This window comes from Echinops telfairi, unplaced genomic scaffold (genome assembly GCF_000313985.2).
Source record: "Echinops telfairi isolate 266 unplaced genomic scaffold, ASM31398v2 ScPeMD7_23;HRSCAF=83, whole genome shotgun sequence".
NCBI lineage: Eukaryota > Metazoa > Chordata > Mammalia > Afrosoricida > Tenrecidae > Echinops > Echinops telfairi.
Genome location: NW_022103920.1, coordinates 11,568,228 through 11,586,939, shown reverse-complemented (window position 1 = coordinate 11,586,939; position 18,712 = coordinate 11,568,228). Strand labels below are relative to the sequence as shown.

At 51.1% G+C, this 18,712-nt stretch overlaps 1 protein-coding gene across 1 annotated transcript in view; it reads left to right on the top strand.

Moving 5' to 3' along the window:
• The window catches only part of LRGUK (leucine rich repeats and guanylate kinase domain containing), an 88,481-nt gene that overhangs the window by 56,294 nt on the left and 13,475 nt on the right, over nucleotides 1–18,712 (top strand). The window contains exons 9-13 of the mRNA XM_045288922.1: nucleotides 4,726–4,845; nucleotides 8,684–8,780; nucleotides 11,609–11,722; nucleotides 14,280–14,481; nucleotides 18,402–18,497. Coding sequence (XP_045144857.1) covers nucleotides 4,726–4,845; nucleotides 8,684–8,780; nucleotides 11,609–11,722; nucleotides 14,280–14,481; nucleotides 18,402–18,497 — 629 coding nt within the window. The remainder of the gene's footprint in view (nucleotides 1–4,725; nucleotides 4,846–8,683; nucleotides 8,781–11,608; nucleotides 11,723–14,279; nucleotides 14,482–18,401; nucleotides 18,498–18,712) is intronic.

The following is an 18,712-nucleotide window of genomic DNA, read 5'->3' as shown; positions in this document are numbered from 1 at the left end:
CTTTTGGACATGCGGCACCTTTGGACCCACTCCCATAGGGTGACGGACGACAGGTCAAAGCACCATAGGCCTTCGCCTCCTGAGTGTCGCATGGTCGTCGCCGTGGTTCTTATCCACGGTGCATGTTTCCCTTAGCTGTGAGCGGAGGGCAGCTCACTGCCCAGCCAAAGAGCATTCCAGGGACTCGGGTCATTAGGGAGTCCCTGGAAGGAGGCCGAGCCAGCCAGAGGGACACCCAAGCTTGCCCTCCCCACTGCATTGCTATCCACCCAGCGGAGAGGGGACACCCAGTTCAGCCAAACACGGGAATAGGGTCTCTCAGTTCTTCGCTGGAAGCCAGCTTTACCACGGGGTCTCCATTCCTTTGGAAACAATCAGTGGGAACAGCTGGGTCTTTATACTCTTAAGCAGAATGCAGAACCCCTCTCCATACCCAAAGGCATCTTTGAAATACTTGTAAAATCTCTCAGATAAATGGCTTTCCTGTGCCGTCTCTGCGCCGGTACTTCACAAGCTTGGCTCCCCAGAGCGAGCACAATGGTTCATTCTGGCGTCGTAGGGCATGATGTTTTTGCTTACACATAATCTAATAATGTTGACACTGGAGGTTGCCGTGTGGATGGCGGCGGCCCTGGGGGGGAAGCGACCTATCCCTTATTTGCATACATCTGGACAAGCACACTTGATTTCAAAGGAGGGCGTTTGTATCGTTGTATTTCCGTTGTAGTTTATGAGGCAGCGAGGGCTTTCATGCTTTAGGGTATGTTTCTATAAAAATATATATCCAGGGAAATGGTAGCGACGTGTGATAAACACATATTTCTTGATGGTTTCTGGCTGCCGGGCAAATAGGAGGCCATGGTTCATTGTGGAGAACTCATGGGGGTGGATGGGGAGCTAGTGGGCGCCTCTGCCCTGGCCCTTCCTGCCCCGGGCAGTGCCCAGGCTCTGTGAGGAGAGGCACCCTGACTTTTAGGTCTGGGGCGTTGGGGTGCTGCTGTACCCGGAAGGCATGCTCCCCTGTGCTGTCACAATGGGAGCGGCAAATAGTATTAAAATGATGGCATAGCAGCTCCCATTCCAGAAGGTTTCCATTTATGAATCTGGAGAAGAGTCCTGATCAAAATGGGGGGAAACAACAGCAGCATCATTGCAAATTAAACATGGCTGGATTTGTTATCTGCCCGGGAGAAGGGGGATCGGGGGAGGACATGGCCAAGAATGACTTCCCCGTGGATTGCGAGGGCCGCGGTGAATCTGTTTTCCTTCAGACCTAATACAGGGTGTTTGTTCCCTCAGGCATTCTTTTAGTTCAATCTTCATTTCTGAAGTGATTTCTCCGCCCCGCCCCCCTTATCTTTCTAATTCTTTCCTGAACTCTGCTGCCACGTCGTCTCTGCATTCTCCTCATTCTAATTTATGTCATTGTTGTTTTAATCGCTCGTGTCATTTCTTCTGTTGGTCTTGCCTGGTGTTTAAAAGTGGGGTGGTCTTGCTTTCTGAAATGTTTCTGCCCCCGTCCACTACCCGGCTTTGATCTGCACCTCGTCTTCTCTTGGCCTTTGTGGGTGTGCTCCGTGTGTTTTCCTGGCTGTGGTTCTCCGGCTGTGGAGCAGCCTCCTCGTGGGTGATTCCATTGGGGAAGTCAGTCCTTGCTACCAGGGGCCTCTTGAACTTACCTCATCTGGGAGAACAACAAATGATCCTCATTTCAGCCAGCTTGCTTTCCAGTGAAAATCCACTGGGGTTTGGGGGGGTCCCTTTGTCTGTGGTCTGTCAGATGCCGCCCCGGCTGCTTTTGTGCTTTGTCTTCTGCAGACTCCAGTGTCGCGTGGACACTGAGGGTTTGGCCCTGCGTCTCCACCCATTTGTGGTTTGGGATGCATGGAAATCCTGCCTCACCTGGCTCTGTTGTAAACCAAGTGTTCCGTGGACTTCTGCTTTTGCTTCTTGGCTGCTTTGTGCAGGTGTTCAGAGAAGTTCAAACGGCCATGTGGCCACTACCTCCATATGTATAGAGCTTGCATCTCAAAATGCGTTTCAAAACCTGCCTTAGTTTATGCTTAATATTTTCACCGACATAGAATCCACACATCACGTCTTTCAGCAGTCCAATCACACGCGTTAAGAGTTGTGCAGCCGCCACCACTGTCACATTCAGGATATTCCTTCTTTCTTCCTTGTACTCCTGGTTGTTCGCTTCCCATATTCGTGCCCACTTCCCCTGCCAGTCCCTTTGAAACTATTGATCCAGCTGTTGTCTCTATGGGTGGATGGATCTCGGGCTTCATGTAGAGAAACACAGACAAAATCAAGAAAAATAATTGAAAACACAAGCAAACAGCCCAACAATGACATAATGAATCAGAGAAAAACCTCAATCGAAAACAAAGCAGACAGTATTAAAAACAGCCTTGGATCAAGAGGGAGATCAAATGGCAAGGCATCACCTTCTGACATAACTGTAATTGCAGCGACCCATCCTACCGCGTGCTCTGTCTGATAACAAGGCCTTTCCCGTCTCTGATCCATAGTCAGAGGGATTTGCCTGAAGCTGCATCCACCTGGGGGACCCTGCAAATAGGTTTTGGGCTTTCACTGCCACCCATAGCCTTCTGGAAACTGGATGTTCTGACTTAAAATTCTAATACCGTTCCCTCCTCTGGATTTGGGTTTTATTACTTACAGTCCTTGGGTCATATAGGCTGATGTGCTTCTTCATGTAGACTTAGCTGACACCTCACTTCAGTGGCTCCTTTTAAAAAAAAACACATTTTATTGGGGGCTTTACAGCTCTTATCACAGTCCATACGTACGTCAGTTGTGTCAAGCACATTTGTACATACGCTGGCATCGTCATTTTAAAAACATTTTCTTTCTACTTGTGGCTCCTTGTTTTAAGATGAGACTTTGAGGCCCTAACTGCTATCCTTTCTGATCGCCAGGCACCATCTACTTTCTTCACCACCCTTTGCTGTAGCACTGTATCTCCAGTGATCACTCCATGGGGGCAGGTTTTGAACAGACCCATGGCATAAGAATTCACTGTTCTTGGTTTAGGGCTAGGATTACGTGCGAGTTAAAAATCCGTTCCTATTGCTACCAGCATGTGTTTTTGGAAAACGTTATCTATTTCATCCTGTAGTCCTCTATTTTTTATCATGAGTGGGGTCCTGAATCACCCTGCTGCAGGGCACTCTCATTCTTCCATTCACCCAAGAGTGCAGTCTTTCCAGCCCAGGAGCCACACCCAGTTGAGGGATCCGCTCTTATGAATAGCTGAGCCTTCATCCAATCCATGAAGGCTGTACTTCCAGTTTTTCAGGTGCTAAATGGGGGGATAAGAATAGAGACAGCCTCAGAAGTTTCTCGTGGAAATCGAGGTCGTATAAGCAAGGCTACTGCTGCCACAGAATAATTGGCGGGGAAGTTTGGGTATTACTGTTAGGTTTGCATGTCTGGGTTTTAATCCAGTCCACGCAGATGATCAAGTCTTACTCTCATAGGCAGTCTTATTTCGTTCAGTTGTCAAGTTCTTGGAATACTTTAGCTCTCAAGAATGAATGTCTTACTGTATCTTCCTTATGTTTAAAAAAAATCTCGTTAAAGTAAATTTACATATAGTTGAATTTTACCCTGTCTATGCCCTCCCTCCCCCCACCCCCGGTTGCATAGTGAGTTCTGAGTTGGGCTACTAAACACAAACAGTTCAAAACCACCCGCCGCTCCATGGGAGAAAGACGAGGCTCTCTACTCCCGTAAGCACCACTCACAGGCTCGGGAACCCACAGGGCAGCTGGACCCTGTCCTGTAGGGCCCTGAAGAGTCAGCGTGGACTCGGGGGCTGTAAGTTTGAGTCGTGATGCTGTGAATGAGGAGCCTGTGATGCAGCGGTTAAGTGCTTGCCTGCTCACCGTGGAGCTGGGTGGCTGGAACCCACCGGCCTCTGTGCTGGTGGTGGGTTCTCGTGAGGATGACAGCCCAGCTGTGGGGACTCTATAGGGCAGTTCTACGCTGTCTTTCCTGGAGGGCAGCTAGAATCAGAATTCACTCAATGGCCATGGGATGCTGTGAATATTCTTTCTCACCTATTATAAGTAATCTATTTTCACAAGGTAAGACTTGCAAGTACAGTGACTGCATAGAGCAGTGGTTCTCAACCTGTGGGTCGCAACCCCTTTGGGGATCAAACGACCCTTTCACAGAGGTCGCCTAAGACCATCAGAAAACACACATTTCCGATGGTCTTAGGAACCAAGGCGTTGGCTTTTTACGCATACTGTCGTAAAATGCAGCAATGTAGTTTACTGTTGTTATATTAAGACTGTTGCCCATGCTACACCATGCTTCAAGACCAAATTTCATTTTATTGTCATTAGAAATAAATATTTCACAATATACAATTACATACTGTTTTTGTGTTGACTCTCTATGCTTTAATGATGTTCATTTTATAACAATGAAAATGCATCCTGCCTATCAGCTATTTACATGACAATTCATAACAGTAGCAAAACAGCTGTGATGAAGTAGCAACGAAAATAATGTTATGGTTGGGGGTCACCGCCACATGCGGAACTGTACGAAAGGGTCGCGGCGTGAGGAAGGTGGAGGACCCCTGACATCTAGCGAGGGAGGGACGATTTAACTGAACTGATGATGACATGGGGACTCTGCAAGGGAGGCACGTTGTTCTCGCCCGTGCGACTGAACCCTCTTTTGCAGCACCCTGCCGAGTCTGGATGCTCCCTACCCCATGCTGATCCTGGCCGGGCCTCAAGCCTGTGGGAAGCGAGAGCTGGCCCACCGGCTCTGCAGACAGTTCAGCACTTACTTCAGATACGGGTAAGCCATCCGTCGGCGGCTGAGGCTGGGCACGCTCCGGTGTTGCTGGCCAGGGCCACTCGTTTCCAGCATGTGCAAAACACCCTACCAGCTACGCTGCCCTTTCCAGCAGAACTCGAGGAGGGAAGGACGTGGACTGGCCAGTGGCCCTAAGCCTTGGTAAGGACAGGGTGCCACGGGCGTTTCAGCTCCTTGAAGGTCAGGCCTTGGGAGTGATTTGGTGTCTTGATCCTTGTGCCTTTGGAAGCGAGGTGGGAACAGGGGTTGCTAAAGTGCACCCCTCATACTAGGAGAAGGTGACAAGGAGCAAGGAGAAACACATCTTTTTGTTTTCTGGGAACCAGACTGTGGATGCCCCACTGTAACCCCTAGCCACCCCTGACCCATCCATCAGAACCCCCCCGCCCCCTGTCCACAACAGACCCAGCTGCCCTTTGCCGCTGATGACCCTGCATCCTCTGACTTTGCCCTCCACGTGTGGAGCTTCGCCCAGTGCCAGCCAAGTCCAAACCCAGGGTTTGGAAAGGCTCTGTTTCCTAACTCAGCATTATGGTTGGCCACGCGATGGCCTGCCTTGACACGGGAGCATGGCTCCACAGGCCATCCTCCTTATGGAGGGTACCAAGGTGCACGATGAGTGATGTGGAGGCCGGCAGTTCAAGCCCACCATGTAGCTGCGTGGGGGCTGGACCTTCGGATCTCCTTCTGTAGGGATGCCAGCCGAGAGAACCCTAGAAGGTGGCTTGGACTCTGTCCTAGGGGTCCCCGTGAGTCAGAATCAGCTCCGAGATGTCCGACAACCAGCAACGATAACAGCGACGGCAATAAGCAGGCCGCCAAGCCTTTAATCTGTAGCACTGCTGGGCGACTTCAAACCCCCAACCTTCAGCTGAGCACACGCTGATCCACCCAGGGGCCCCGGCCTCAAGATCCAGAATTACCCAAAACACCCTCCAGCCGACTTCCACAGCTCTTGCCAGGTTCTGGGAATGGTGGCTCTGGGATTGTCCTGGGCGGGGGCGGAAGGGGGAGAATTGTGGGGAGGGGGCGGTTCACTCAATGGTTCCTTCTTTTATTCTTTATATAGCACCAAGACATTGCTTTTAAATCAGTGGTGTACATTGGCGAGCTGGGGAATGTGACTGCAAAGATATATGGTATTGCAAGAAAATGAAATGCAAATTCTTTCCTACAGCAGTAACCAAAAAAAAAAAAAGGCCCCTTCCCTGAAGCTATACATGTTCCAACCATGTAAATACTATTTTAAGCAGGCTCGTTTATTCAGAGATCTAAAATTACATTCCTCGTTTGGACAACTCCGGGAAGATAATGCTATATAATTATTTATTGATTAAAATATTTTAAAGTCCCTGGAGCAATATAAATCACTTCAAACTTGATGTTGGAAGAAAAATAATAAAGGGTCATTATGCTCCTGTGAAGGCACCGGGTATGCTTCAGAAGATAAATTTGGCGCAATGAATTGAAGGTCAAGCTAGGACAAAAGACCGAAGGGGCGCCAGAAATATCCTATTGTGCTAAGGAGTAAATCTGGAAGCACCCTGCCAACCCAAGTGACCGAGCTACCAAGGCCTCCTCTGGTTAGAATCCCCCTCTCATCTCTGCAGGCCAGCTGTGTTGGGATGGTTGGTAGCCCAGGCCTTCTTAAGTTATACGCTGCTACCGAGGCACCCTAGGAGCCCCGGGGCACAGTGGTTCCATGGAGTGCTGCTATTGGCACAGTCAGCAGTTTGAAACCCCCTCCTGATTCAGACGGGGCTTTCTACTCCTGTAAAGAGTTACCAGCTCAGAAACTCGCATGCGCACTTCTCCCCGGTCCTGTTGAGTCGCTGTGAGTCAGCATCAGCTCAATGGCAGTGAGTTTGGAGGGTGGGGTTGTTTTGTTTTGTTTTGTTTTGATTGAGGCAAGCTTGGCCATAGGAGTTCTTGGAGGTATTCATTGATTCATCATTATGAATCTTCACCAATTTGCCTCCTCCACCTTCTTATCTGGATCCGTCACACGGCACACGGCCTGCCAGTTGGCTTTGCACTGATGTCGACTCATAGCCAATCCCAGGAGTGACTGAGCAGACCTGGGCCCCATGGGGTTTTTAATGGCCGGTTGTCCTTAAGTAGATCACCAGCCCTCCGTCCAAGGTATCTCTGATGGGCTCAGACTTCTGACTTGCCAGGTAGAGCCAACTAGGAATGTGGTGTGTGGTTATCACAGGAAGGAAGCGAAATAGTCCTCCTGGCGTTTGATGTTCACTCACAGGTAGGTGCTGGAATCTCAGTTTTCCCAACCCCTTCAATATTGCCCAGGAATTGGGGGACAGATGTTTGCACTGGACATTAGGACCAGTTTCACGTACCTGCCACGTGCCCCAGGAGTACCCGCGGCAGCTTCTATGGGTCTACAGTGAAGGAGATCATTCAGGACGTCAGCTGCCTGCGGGAAGGGGCTCGACTTTAAAGGAGCCCCAGCCAAGCCTCTGCTTCAGTATTTGTGGTAACAAGAGGTTCATCCTTTCCACATACCAGCTGGTCCCGAATGGAGCTGCTAAGCCAGCCGCATGCTCTGAGCCACATGAAGACATCCTTCTTCCGCATCCATCTGCCAGTCCTTCCTAGACATCTGTCCTTCATGTCCCATTAGACTGGGGATGGTGGTGGGGTAGTGGTGTTTGGAACCAGCCCATGGCCTGGCCCAGCTTTCCGGGGCCTTTCGAAGGTCTAGTCCCCAACCCCTGGTGGACTTTGATGACCAGCGTGACCATTCCAGCTCAGTCCCATTCAGTTCTTTGGTCTGTCCAGTGAAACAAGGGGGAGTGGGTGTCCCATGGAAAAGCAGGATTTAATTCCCTCACCTTCCTTTCACGGACGGGTCAGTAACAAATGGGCGGAAATGCAGATTAAGATCCTTGGGAGGCATGGTGTGGGGTGGGGGAGGGAGAAAAGGATATAGAAAGCAACAGCCCAAACTCTGTCCTTCTTCTCCAAATTGGCTGCACCTTTTTCTCGGAACCATTGGTGAAGTGTTGCTCTCCCTGTCCAGCATCTCCTTTGTCCCTTGTTGCCATTGGTCAGCGTCCCACGCAGTGATGGGCTCAACGCGGGGAAATGAGATGACAGCTTCCCATCCCCTGGGGTCACCTCTGGTCCATCCTCCTCCTCAGGCAGCCTCCCAGTGGACGCTAACTCTGCCATCAGGAGCCACACAGTCTCTGCACTTACCTGCCTCACAGCCTCTTTGCCTTCTTTGCCTCGCCTCCCTTTGAGCAATTCTGGAAAAGCCCCTGCCAGTCAATCACTCTGAGAAATGTACTCGCCATGCAGTGGAAAGGCCGTGTGAAGGAATGCCAGCCCAGGGCGCCCAGCCATGATTGATGACCCCTGACTGTCTGGGCACATGGTGGAGGAGGAGGGAGGAGAGCCTGCCAGCAAGGAAGAGAGCGTGGGGACAATGCCGTCCATCAGAGCGAACAGGGACACACTTGGGTGGAAAATGCAAGGGAACTATAGAAAGTTAGTGGGAAAGTTGCAACATCTTTGAATTCCATTTGTCCACAAACTCTTTGAAGCCCCCCCCCTCATGTCTGAGCCATAACCATCATCATAATTTGAAAAGTAATGTGATCTCAGGACACAAGAGCTAGTTCCACGCTACATGGCTGTCCAATGGGTCAAGATGAGTTGTTGGTGGACCACCCTGGACATGATCCCTGCACAGCAGGGCCACTGCGTGTGTATAAAGAGCAAATTTTGTTCCCCGAAACCTTTTCCGTTTCCAATTTCCAGCTAAACAGAGAGACTCAGCCCTGTGTTTTGTTCCCAGGGCCTGCCACACAACAAGACCTCCGTACTTCGGTGAAGGGGATCGAGTTGACTATCATTTTGTGTCCCAGGAAGTCTTTGATGAGATGCTAAATATGGTAAGAACCGCCCCCTTAGTGCTCAGCAGGTAAGAAATCCAGTCTTGGGCAGGCCCTGGGGGAACTCCTCCAGATGATGGAAGCGAGAAGCTGGAGGAAGTAATGCGAGTGTGCTTTTGAGAGGCGCCTTCTTGCTGGCTTGGGCTTAAGCCACGTCAGGCCTCGCTGTTCCCATGCCTCTGGATGTGGGGTCCTGGAGACAATGTCCCATCAGACTGGGTGAGGGGTCGCTTTGAGGCAGGACAACGAAAAGTGGGCTGAACAGTTCTTTGTGGTCTCTGTTGATTGGCTGGCTGCTGTTTACTCACGCAACTTTCAGCCCTAAAAACTCGCCGCCATCAAGTGGACGCTGACTCACAGCGCCCCTATAGGACAGGGTGGAACTGCCCCTGTGAGTTTCTGAGACTGGAACTCTGCGGGAATAGAAAGCCTCGTCTTTCTCCGGCAGAGCTGGCTGGTAGTTTCGAACTGCTGACCCTGCCCTTCCCTACCAGCCCCACGTGGACCAGACGCCACCAGGCCTCTGTCCATGAAAGCTGCTGCAAGCCAGAAGGTGCTTGGATTTAAACGAGCTCAAATCCCTGGCTAGTCAGGACAAGTGGTCCTCCTCCCAGACTGACTCCCAGCTCACAGCTGTGAGTTTTTGAGACGGTCGCTCTTTGTGGGAATACAAAGCCTCGTCTTTTCCTAAGGAGCTGGCTGGTGGTTTTGAACTGCTGGAGAGGAGCAGGCCGAGCGGCGCAGGGCGGGGTCCTCCTTGCTGTCTATGCAAGGAGCCTTGCCCAGAGCCTTGTCCACACACGTGAGCTTGAAGGACCAACTCGAAGTGTATGTACAGTGTGTGTATGTGGTGTGCACACGTTTCCAGGGCGAGCAAGAGATCTGGAGCTCCCGCAACAGCTGTCCTTAACCGTGTCACCGAGAACGTCCTGGGAATGGCCCTTCATGTCCCCTCCTAGGGCTCTCTCTTGGCCCTAGCTTAATGTCTTAAGCGTACTCTGGGGCCTTGTCTTTCAGAATACAGCTCTGATAGAGGTTGAGGTGTTATCTCCATGCTCATAAGGAGCCCTGGTAGTGTACTGGTTACGAGCTGGGCAGCTAACTGCCAAGATCCGCGGTTCGAAACCACCAGCCAGCTCCTTAGGAGAAAGACGAGGCTTTGTATTCCCACAAAGAGCTACAGTCTTGCAAGCTCGCGGGGGCAGTTCTACCCTGCCCTACGACTCGTTATGACTCAGATGAGTCACAAGACACGATGGCAGTGAGTTTGTTTGTGTGTTCTCAGGGTTGGCAAGAAGCAATCTCTTAGGGCTCCTCAGCTTGAAGGACAACTGCTCCCCAAGCTCAAGGCCGCGTCTCTGGTTAGAGCCTGAGGTCGTTATCCTCGCTTCAGTTCATCTGTGCGTCGGGCTTCGGCTCCCCTCACCTTAGCTAGCGCATCTGTAACCAAATCAATCAGACCTCTTCCTGGACCAGGAAATGACGGTGCTTCCGTTGTAGCTTTAGGATAGTTTCACGCCTCTACAAACCGCCTGGTGCTTTGAGGAGTACTTAATTCTAGGGTTCCCGCTCGCATGCTGTACTGCAATAGCATGCCATTTTCCTCAGCTGAGCTCTGCCGGATCGCCCTTCCCTCACAGGGAGCTCAAGGCTGTTTGATGAGGAGACAAATTGGAGATTGCTAACTCACGGGACACGGTTTCACCATCACACCCACACACCCACCCAGAGAGCACCCCTGGACATACATCCCACATACCCCTCCAACACCGACTGTGGACAGCCCCATGCCACCCAAGCTGACAGACACACAGACCTGCATGCCTCCTACCAAATGACCCGCCCCCACCCCCCACTGCCACACACACACACACACACACACACACACACACACACACACACACGTGCCTGACTCGGTGTTCAGCTCCCCCAGTTTAGATCAGAGCTAGTGGTTCTGCCACAGTGTGGTCCAAGACACACTCCTGAGTCCCAGGGATCACCTTTTTCTTGCATTTGGGGACTGTTCTCTACTTCCAGAACACAGCTCCATGTTAGGGTTGCAGCCACACTTCTGTGGAGTCACACGTAGGGCAGTGTTGCAGTTTCAATAAACACCAGTCTCTCTGAGGAAGCACACGATGGTCTGTCATTTAGGACTCATCCCAGGATGCAAAGCTTTTGGGGGTATCCGTGTCATTCACGGCCTGCAGCAATGACCTGGTACGTAATGACTTATCTGGGAATGCCAATCTTTGGGATATCAATGCCTCTCCTGGGCTGTGTGGTTTGTCTGGCACAGCCGGGATGGCCAAGGCCAAGGGCAAGCTGCTCGCTTTGCTTCTCTAACTATGAAGACACGTGGCTTAGGCTTTGGGTTAGCAGCACGTTAATAAGCCAAGAAGTCTGTTCCACCATCATCCCATAAAGCTCAGCAGCTTCACTCTCCACCCCACCCCACTCCCATCCTTTTTGGCACCGAAGATGCCTGAATGCATTTCCCCATCACCTTTGGATGTCCCAGCCTATAACCCTGTTGGCATTCTCAGGCCCTTGCTATTAGTTATGGGAGAAAGATGAGGCTTTCTACTCCCGTAAAGATTGACAGCTTCAGAACCTCTCAGGGACAGTTGTAGCCTGTCCTTGTAGGTCATTGTGAGCCGGAATCTACTCAGTGGCAGTGAGTGGTGAATGAGTGAGTGAGTGAGTGAGTGCTGATACCTGTCACATTTCTGGACTCGTGGAAAAAGCCTGACACTGAGTGATTTGACTGCTAAGACTGCGACCAGGGCAGCCATAATACGGAAATCTCTGTCTGTTCCCAACTGCAGGGGAAGTTCATTCTGACGTTCAACTACTGCAATCACAATTACGGGCTGAACCGGGACACCGTGGAAGGCATCGCCAGAGACGGTTTGGCGAGCTGTATTCACATGGAGATAGAGGTCAGCGTCGTCCCTTCCGTCAGTGTGTTTCTGGGAGGTGGGACCTTGTGCTCGCAGAGACTAAGAGTGCAGGACCTCGGCTGCAGGCGGGAGGTTGGGCCAGGCTTATGAGGAAGGGCACAAAGGGTGGGGGTGGGCACAAAGCAGCCTCAGGGGCACAATGGGTAAAGCACTGGGCTTGCACAGTGCCAGGTTGGCGGTTCAAACCCACCAGTGCCTCTGTGGGAGAAAGCTGAGGCAGTCCGCTCCTTTCAGTCTCAGAAGTGTGGAGCAGCATGCGGGAAAGGTACAAACCCAAGCCACGCCCACTGTGGTCCAACTGGACTCCCAGCCATGCTGTAGGACAGGGAAGGACTGGCCCCTGTGGGTTTATGAGACTGTTTACAAGAGTGGGAAGCCTCGCCTTTCTCCCAAGGAGCGGGCAGGGGGGTTCGAACTGCTGACCTCGTGGGTACAACCCAGTGTGACACCCACTGTGCCACCAGGGCTCCTATGGGGAAGGTGAGCCTACCTGACAAAGCAAACCGAGTGCCAGCCAGTCAGTTCCAAGTCCCGGCCCCCTGCAAGGGGAAGGCATGACGCATGGACATTAAGCAACAGGAGCTAGATGGCAGTGCCAGAAATCCCACCTGGCCTGCCAGGGGGCTTCAAAAAGTTCTGGGAAAAATGAGATCCAAGGAAGTTGGAGCTTCCCCACCAACTTTAGCAAGTCCCCTGGTCCGAGTCCCACTGCCCCCAACCATCTTCTGGTTTTTGCTTTGTTTTCCCTTCACTGAACCCTCTTTGTCATCTTACACCCAGCACTTTGCTGGTAGGGGTCTGTAGGGGGGTCTCAGCTAAAAGTGGGAGGCTTGAGCCTACCAGGGGCACGGCGGAAGCAAGGCCAGGTGATCCGCTTCTGTGAAAATGACGCCCAAGAAAACCCGGTGTGTGGCGCAGTTCTGACTCACACGTGAGGGTCCCTGTGAGGCAGATTCGACTTGGCGGCAACGGGTGTCTCAGGTTTGATGCGGTGAAGTTGCAGCCTGAGCTGTGTGTGCGGCGGGGGCCTGGCTGCCCTAGACAAGGACAAGACTGTGTGGGGTATTTTTGAGGGGCGGGGGGCAGAAAGACAAGAAAGAATGGGAGGATTTTGAAGTTAGGAAATACAAAGGGCAGAAGGTTTGGGGGAAGGAGGAGGTGCTTTGGGGACAGTCGTGGGCCAGGGGGAGACGCTTCGCCTTCCAGCAGAAAGACCCAGTTCGATTCCTGGCTGATGTATCGCATGCCTGGCCACCACCCATCTGCAGTGGAGACTTGGTGCTATTGTGATGCCAAACAGGTTTCCGTGGAGTATCCAGCCTCTGACAAAGGCAGGCTACCTTCCCAAAAGCAGCCAGCAAGAACTTGGGGGCTTACCACAGCCCAGTCTACCACCGACCGTGAGATGGCCCAGGCCCAGGCAGCCTTCTGTCCTGTTGGGTGTCAGGTCATCCTGAGCCAGGGGCCGGTCCCCCAGCAATGACCAAGAGCCATCACAGAAAACATGCCGTACGCACAGCCAAGGAGGGATGACAGCTCCTGTCATTGACTTGTCCCTGGTGAAGGGCATCTGCTGGGTAAAGTAGAAGGTCAGCCAAAGGAAGCCCCTCGATGAGATGGACTGACTTAGTGCCCGCACCAACAGGCTCAAGCATAACCATTGGGAGGCTGGCACGGGACTGGGCAGTGTTTCATTCTGTTTTACAGAAGGTCACTGAGTTAGAACCGAGGATGCAAAAATACCTACCCACCACCACCACACCCTGGAGCCCCTGGGTGTTGTCAATGGTTAAGGTGCCCATCTGCCGGCCCAAAGGTTGGAGGCTCTACCCAGAGGCACCTCGGAAGAAAGGTCAGGCAGTCCTCGTCGGAAAAAACCAGCCATGGAAAACCGTGGAGTACAGCTCTACCAGGAGACACGTGGGGGTGGGCTGGGGGTGGGGTCCCGAGCTGGAATCAGCTTGATGGCAGCTGGTGCTTGAACCTGAATACTGCTTCACGCTGTGTCCTCCCCGCGTTTATCAGCCTGGCCTCCCCCCGTTGCAGACAGAGGCTTGAGATGTGATGTTGGCCAAGTCCAGCCAGCTGCTGGGCCAGGAACCAGGAAGCCCCCTGCCCCCCAGCGTCCCGCGAAGTGGATGACAGAGGGGTGACAGAGGAGCCCCTTCTCCCCCGGGAAGCACTCTATCTTCTGGTAGGACAGGGATGCCCTTTGAAACATCCAACTTAAAGGACTTCTCAGTCCTAAAGAGGCGGCACTGCTGTACTTAAAGCTATTGTGTCTCTTTTGTTGTTGTTTTATTAAGCAGTCATAAACCTTAGAATGATTCGTGAGAGGATACCCAGGTGGGTTGAATTTGAATCATTCCCCTAACAGTTTTTGATACGCAAGGTCGTGTAATTCAACCCCAAGACCCTTATAGGTGCAAAGTAGCCAGTTCAACAGATCGAATCATACTTCACCACCACACTTGGGGGGTCCCAGGGCTGCAGAATGCAGCCTCTCTGACTTCCTCTCTTCCCCCTACATCCCAAGGGCGTACGAAGTTTGAAATGCACCTATTTTGAGCCTCGCTACATCCTGGTGGTGCCCATGAACAAGACCAAGTACGAGGGCCACCTCCGGAGAAAAGGCCTCTTCAGCCGAGCAGAGATCGAGCTTGCCGTCTCCCGGGTGGACCTGTACATTAAAGTCAACCAGACATTCCCAGGATATTTCGACGCAATCATCAATGCAGGTGCGTAACAGGGAGCAGAGCGTTGGCGGGTGGGGTCCCTGTGGGTAGGAAGAAAAGGCTTAGGGGAAGGATGGTCCCACAAAGAGGCTGGAGAATCCCGGAGCCCTTGGGCTCAAAGGGAGTGGCTTCCTGGCAGCCTTCCAGGGTCTCCATCAGTCTGGCCTCTGCCCTTCCTAACTCGTGAGGTGGCGCTGTTTGTGCCGCCGGAGTGCCCAGACAGCCGAGGTGTTTGTCAGTCACACTGCCTGGAGTGGCTACCTTCCTCCAGGGGCCTTACTTTGTCGGGCTGTGGGCTCACAGAGAGCCTATGTGTCGGAAGAGACCTGCCACCGCAGGTGTTTCTAGATGCCATCTTTAGGGACGGAGCCAGCCCTGGTGGCACCATGGTTAAGCTCTCAGCTGCTAACTGGCAGGTCGTGGTTCAAACCCACCAACTGCTCAGTGGGAGAAAGACGTAGCAGTCTGCTTATGTAAAGATAGCAGTTTTGGAAACCCCTCGGGCAGTCCCTACTCCGTCCTGTTGAATCCACATGAGTCAGAAATTACTTGACAGTAATGGGTTAATCATTATGGGAACAAGGCAGCTGCCAGGGCTCTCTCCCTCGCATCTGCTGGGTGGGGTTCAAACCACCAACCTATTGGCTGGCAGCCGAGCACTTAATAACTGTTCCACCAGGGCTCCTGAAGGGGCATTTGGACAAGAACATTAGACAATACATAAACCAAAACCAAGCTGTCTGCCACAGAGGCGATTCTAGCTTGTGGCGACCCCGTGAGACAGGGTAGAACTCCCTCTGTGGGCTCTGAGGCTATAGCTCTATACAGGAGCAGAAAACCTCATCTTTTTCCCTTCAACGAGTGCCTGGTTTCAAACTCTGACGTTGAGGTTAGCAGCCCAATGCATAAGCATTACACTACCAGGGTTTCCAGACCGTACATAGTTGGATGTATTTATAACTAAATCTTTATCAATTAATTTCATTTTATAAAAGTGCTTCCATTTCAAAACATACTTAAATTTCTCAGAAGGCATATGAATCTCAGACCATCTAACTACAGATCTACCTACTAAAACTGTTAAAAGTACGAGTGTGTAAAACAAACATTTCCAAGCACTAGCTTAGAAAGGGCTGCTTATTTAAAGCAGTCAGTCAATAAACAAATGGCTAGCTTATTTTAACCAGTTAAGACACGAGGCCCCTTGTTCAGCTGGGGGCCAGGTTATTAAGATGAAATTGCCTGTCATCCACCATGTTGACCTACAAAAAACGTCAGCAATTTCATATGGCTCCACCAGAACCTTCTAATCTCTGAAACGTAAAATATTAGATCCTCTGTTAAGTCCAGAAATATGGCCCTGCGCTTCCAGTTCATACATGCGTGGCTTCATCCCGAAAAAATGGGTTTAAACGTGCCCCTGTCATCAGTGGTTGGCTGCCGGCAGATTTCCCTAGCTCTCTGAGGGGGTGGCACCTGGGTTAGGGGGTGCCAAAGGGTTTTTGATGGTTTTTCCCAAAGGATGGTATGTTAGACAGGGTTCTCTAGAGAGATAAAACAAGATTGCTGATAAGTTTATATATTTATTTATAAAGATAGTTAGATATATAACACAAGAAATGAACTGTTAAATTATGTACAGATAGATAGATATATAATACAAGAAATGAACAGTTAAATTATAAAGCAGTTCAAATGGCTCAGTGCAACTCACTCCCGTGAGAGAGTTGTGAGACACTAGCAGTCCTTCAAGTCTTGAGGGCTGCCAGGTCTTCTGTAGAGAAAGCTAGGCTATATAAGCACAACAGCAAATAGCAAGGCAGGTCACCAACTGTCAGTCCCCAGCTCCAGAGATGTACATTCCAATCATGTGGTCTTAAAGGGACCTCAACTTACAGCGACACAGTGCACAGGCTAGGCATCCCACAGGTAGTGTAGCCTCTAAATTGAGGCACAGAACAAACAAGGCAGCCACACACTGGTCCGATGATCAAAGAGCAAGAGACAAGAAAGGCGAGGCTCACCAAGCCATTTATCTCTCCACCCTTCAATTAATCCCACTTGTGTTTATCGGCCAGGCTGGCACAATAAACTAACTATCTCAGATGGTCTCCACTCACTGCCTTCTTATAGCAACCCCATCAGACAGGGTAGAACTGCCCCTGTGAGTTTCCATGACTGTAACTCGTGACCGGAGTAGAAAGCTTCATCGTTCTCTCTCAGCACGGCTGGTGGTTTCGGGCCGCTGACCTTGCAGTTAGCAGCCCAATGCATAACCACTATGCCACCAGGGCTCCTTCAAAGGACGGTCATGGGGGCTTCTTGGGAAGGAGTTTCAACAAGGAGTGCATTGATGAGCTAGAAGCCAGGAAAGTTGAACCAAGGATTTTTTTTCTTCTTTTTTTTTTTTTTGCCATCATGACCATGCACCTGCCCATTCTTCGAGGTAACAAGGGTGATCCTGTGAGAATTTCCTCAAGAAGACTTGCCCCCTCCACTCTAAGGCTCTCAGCTGGCCTCTCAAAATCCCTTTTGTTCCCCAAGCTCAAAGAACATCTGAAAGGAAAACGATTGCGTCCCTGGTGTTGTGATGTACATTGAAGAGTGTAGGATCCTTGGCGGGAGGGTGGGGAAGGGGAGGGGACAGATGAAAGACTTCCCTTAGAAGCCCGCGGACCTGGATGGGCAGGGTATGTTGAGAAACAGGGGCTGTAGACTCCAAAGTTGTTGTTTAATAAAGGTTTTATATGACTCTATAGCCCTCCTTTTTAATCCCCCTGGCATTGCCACTCTTTGCAGCTGCTACACAGTCACGCTCAGCAGCTTAAACTGCACCCAGTTCCCCGTGCCCAGTTCTGTCCATCAGAAGGCTGGCTCTCCTCGCAGCACTCCCTGAGGCTGCTAGCAAGGTGTGCGCTGAGCTGAATTCCACAGCTGATTCATCTTCCCGTGGCAGGACTCAGCTCCTTGCCCTTGGGAGACTGAGGTCCTTCTGCTGTCCCTGCTGGCTGTCTGGAGACTTGATTTCAGCTCCTGAGGCTGGGGCCACGGTGGCCTGCCTAGAGATGACCTCCTTTCAAGGGACTGAGGAGTAGGGGAGGCCTAAAGTCGGCTGATGGGGTCGTGGGTTCAAGATGGGCTGCTAATCACACAAGGTTAGCAGTTTGAACCCACCAGCCGTTGGTTTATTTACTGCTTTAAACAAGCAGCTATTTCTAAGCTAGTGCTCGAAGATGTTTGCTTTAAACATGTTCATGGTTTTAATAGTTTCAGTAGCTGGATTTGTAGCTGTCTGAGGATTATGATAAACTGACCTGAGATTCGTATACCTTCTGGGAAATTCAAGTATGTTTGGAAATGACTTTAAAAGATGACATTAGTTGTCACAGATTTAATTGTTGTTGTTATCTCAAACTACGTGTTATTATCTAGGAGCCCCCATCACAGTGTAGCGATTACGCATTGGGCGGCTAACCTCAAGGTCAGCAATTCGTAACCACCAGGTACAACTCCGGAAAAAAGATGAGGCTTTCCCCTAAAGAGTTACCATCTCGGAAGCCCATGGGGAGCAGTTCTCCCCTGTCCTAGGGGATCCCTACGAGTAGCCGGAATTGACCCAGTGGCAGTGTGCTTGTTTTGTTGTTGTTGTTTTTGGTTTAAAGACTTCTATGAAAGTCCCTTTGCTCTAGAGTGACCACAATTCCCGGAGTGATAACAGATCACACTCACCGGTTCTACCTTCTCTCAAGGGGAGGAGGTCACCCAGGGGCAGAAGGTTGCTGGGGGTCACTTTAGAATTCTGCCTATCACCGCCTTCTGTACTTCAAAATGCAGCTAAAACACCCTCGCCACCAACTTTTGAAACCGGATGGTGTCTTGAGCGGATTCTGTTGCTTTAACATGCGCGCTCTCCTTCCCCATAGACGACATGGAGGTGGCCTACCAGAGGCTGAGTCAGCTCGTCAAAGAATACCTGGGCTTGACCGAGGAGCCCACCAAGGGCTTGGCGCCAACCACAGGTCAGTGCCAGGGGAGCTCCCTCCAGCTTCACGCTCTTTGTGCCAGGACGTAATTGATTTTTTAATTTTTTAACAGTTCTACTGACATGTAAATTCAGCTCCCCTTACAATTCAATAGTTTAGACGTATTAAAAGGAATCATCACCACACTCAGTTTGAGAACATTTTCTTTCTTATACGCACTGTTGACTCGCCTTCCCCCCTACACACACACA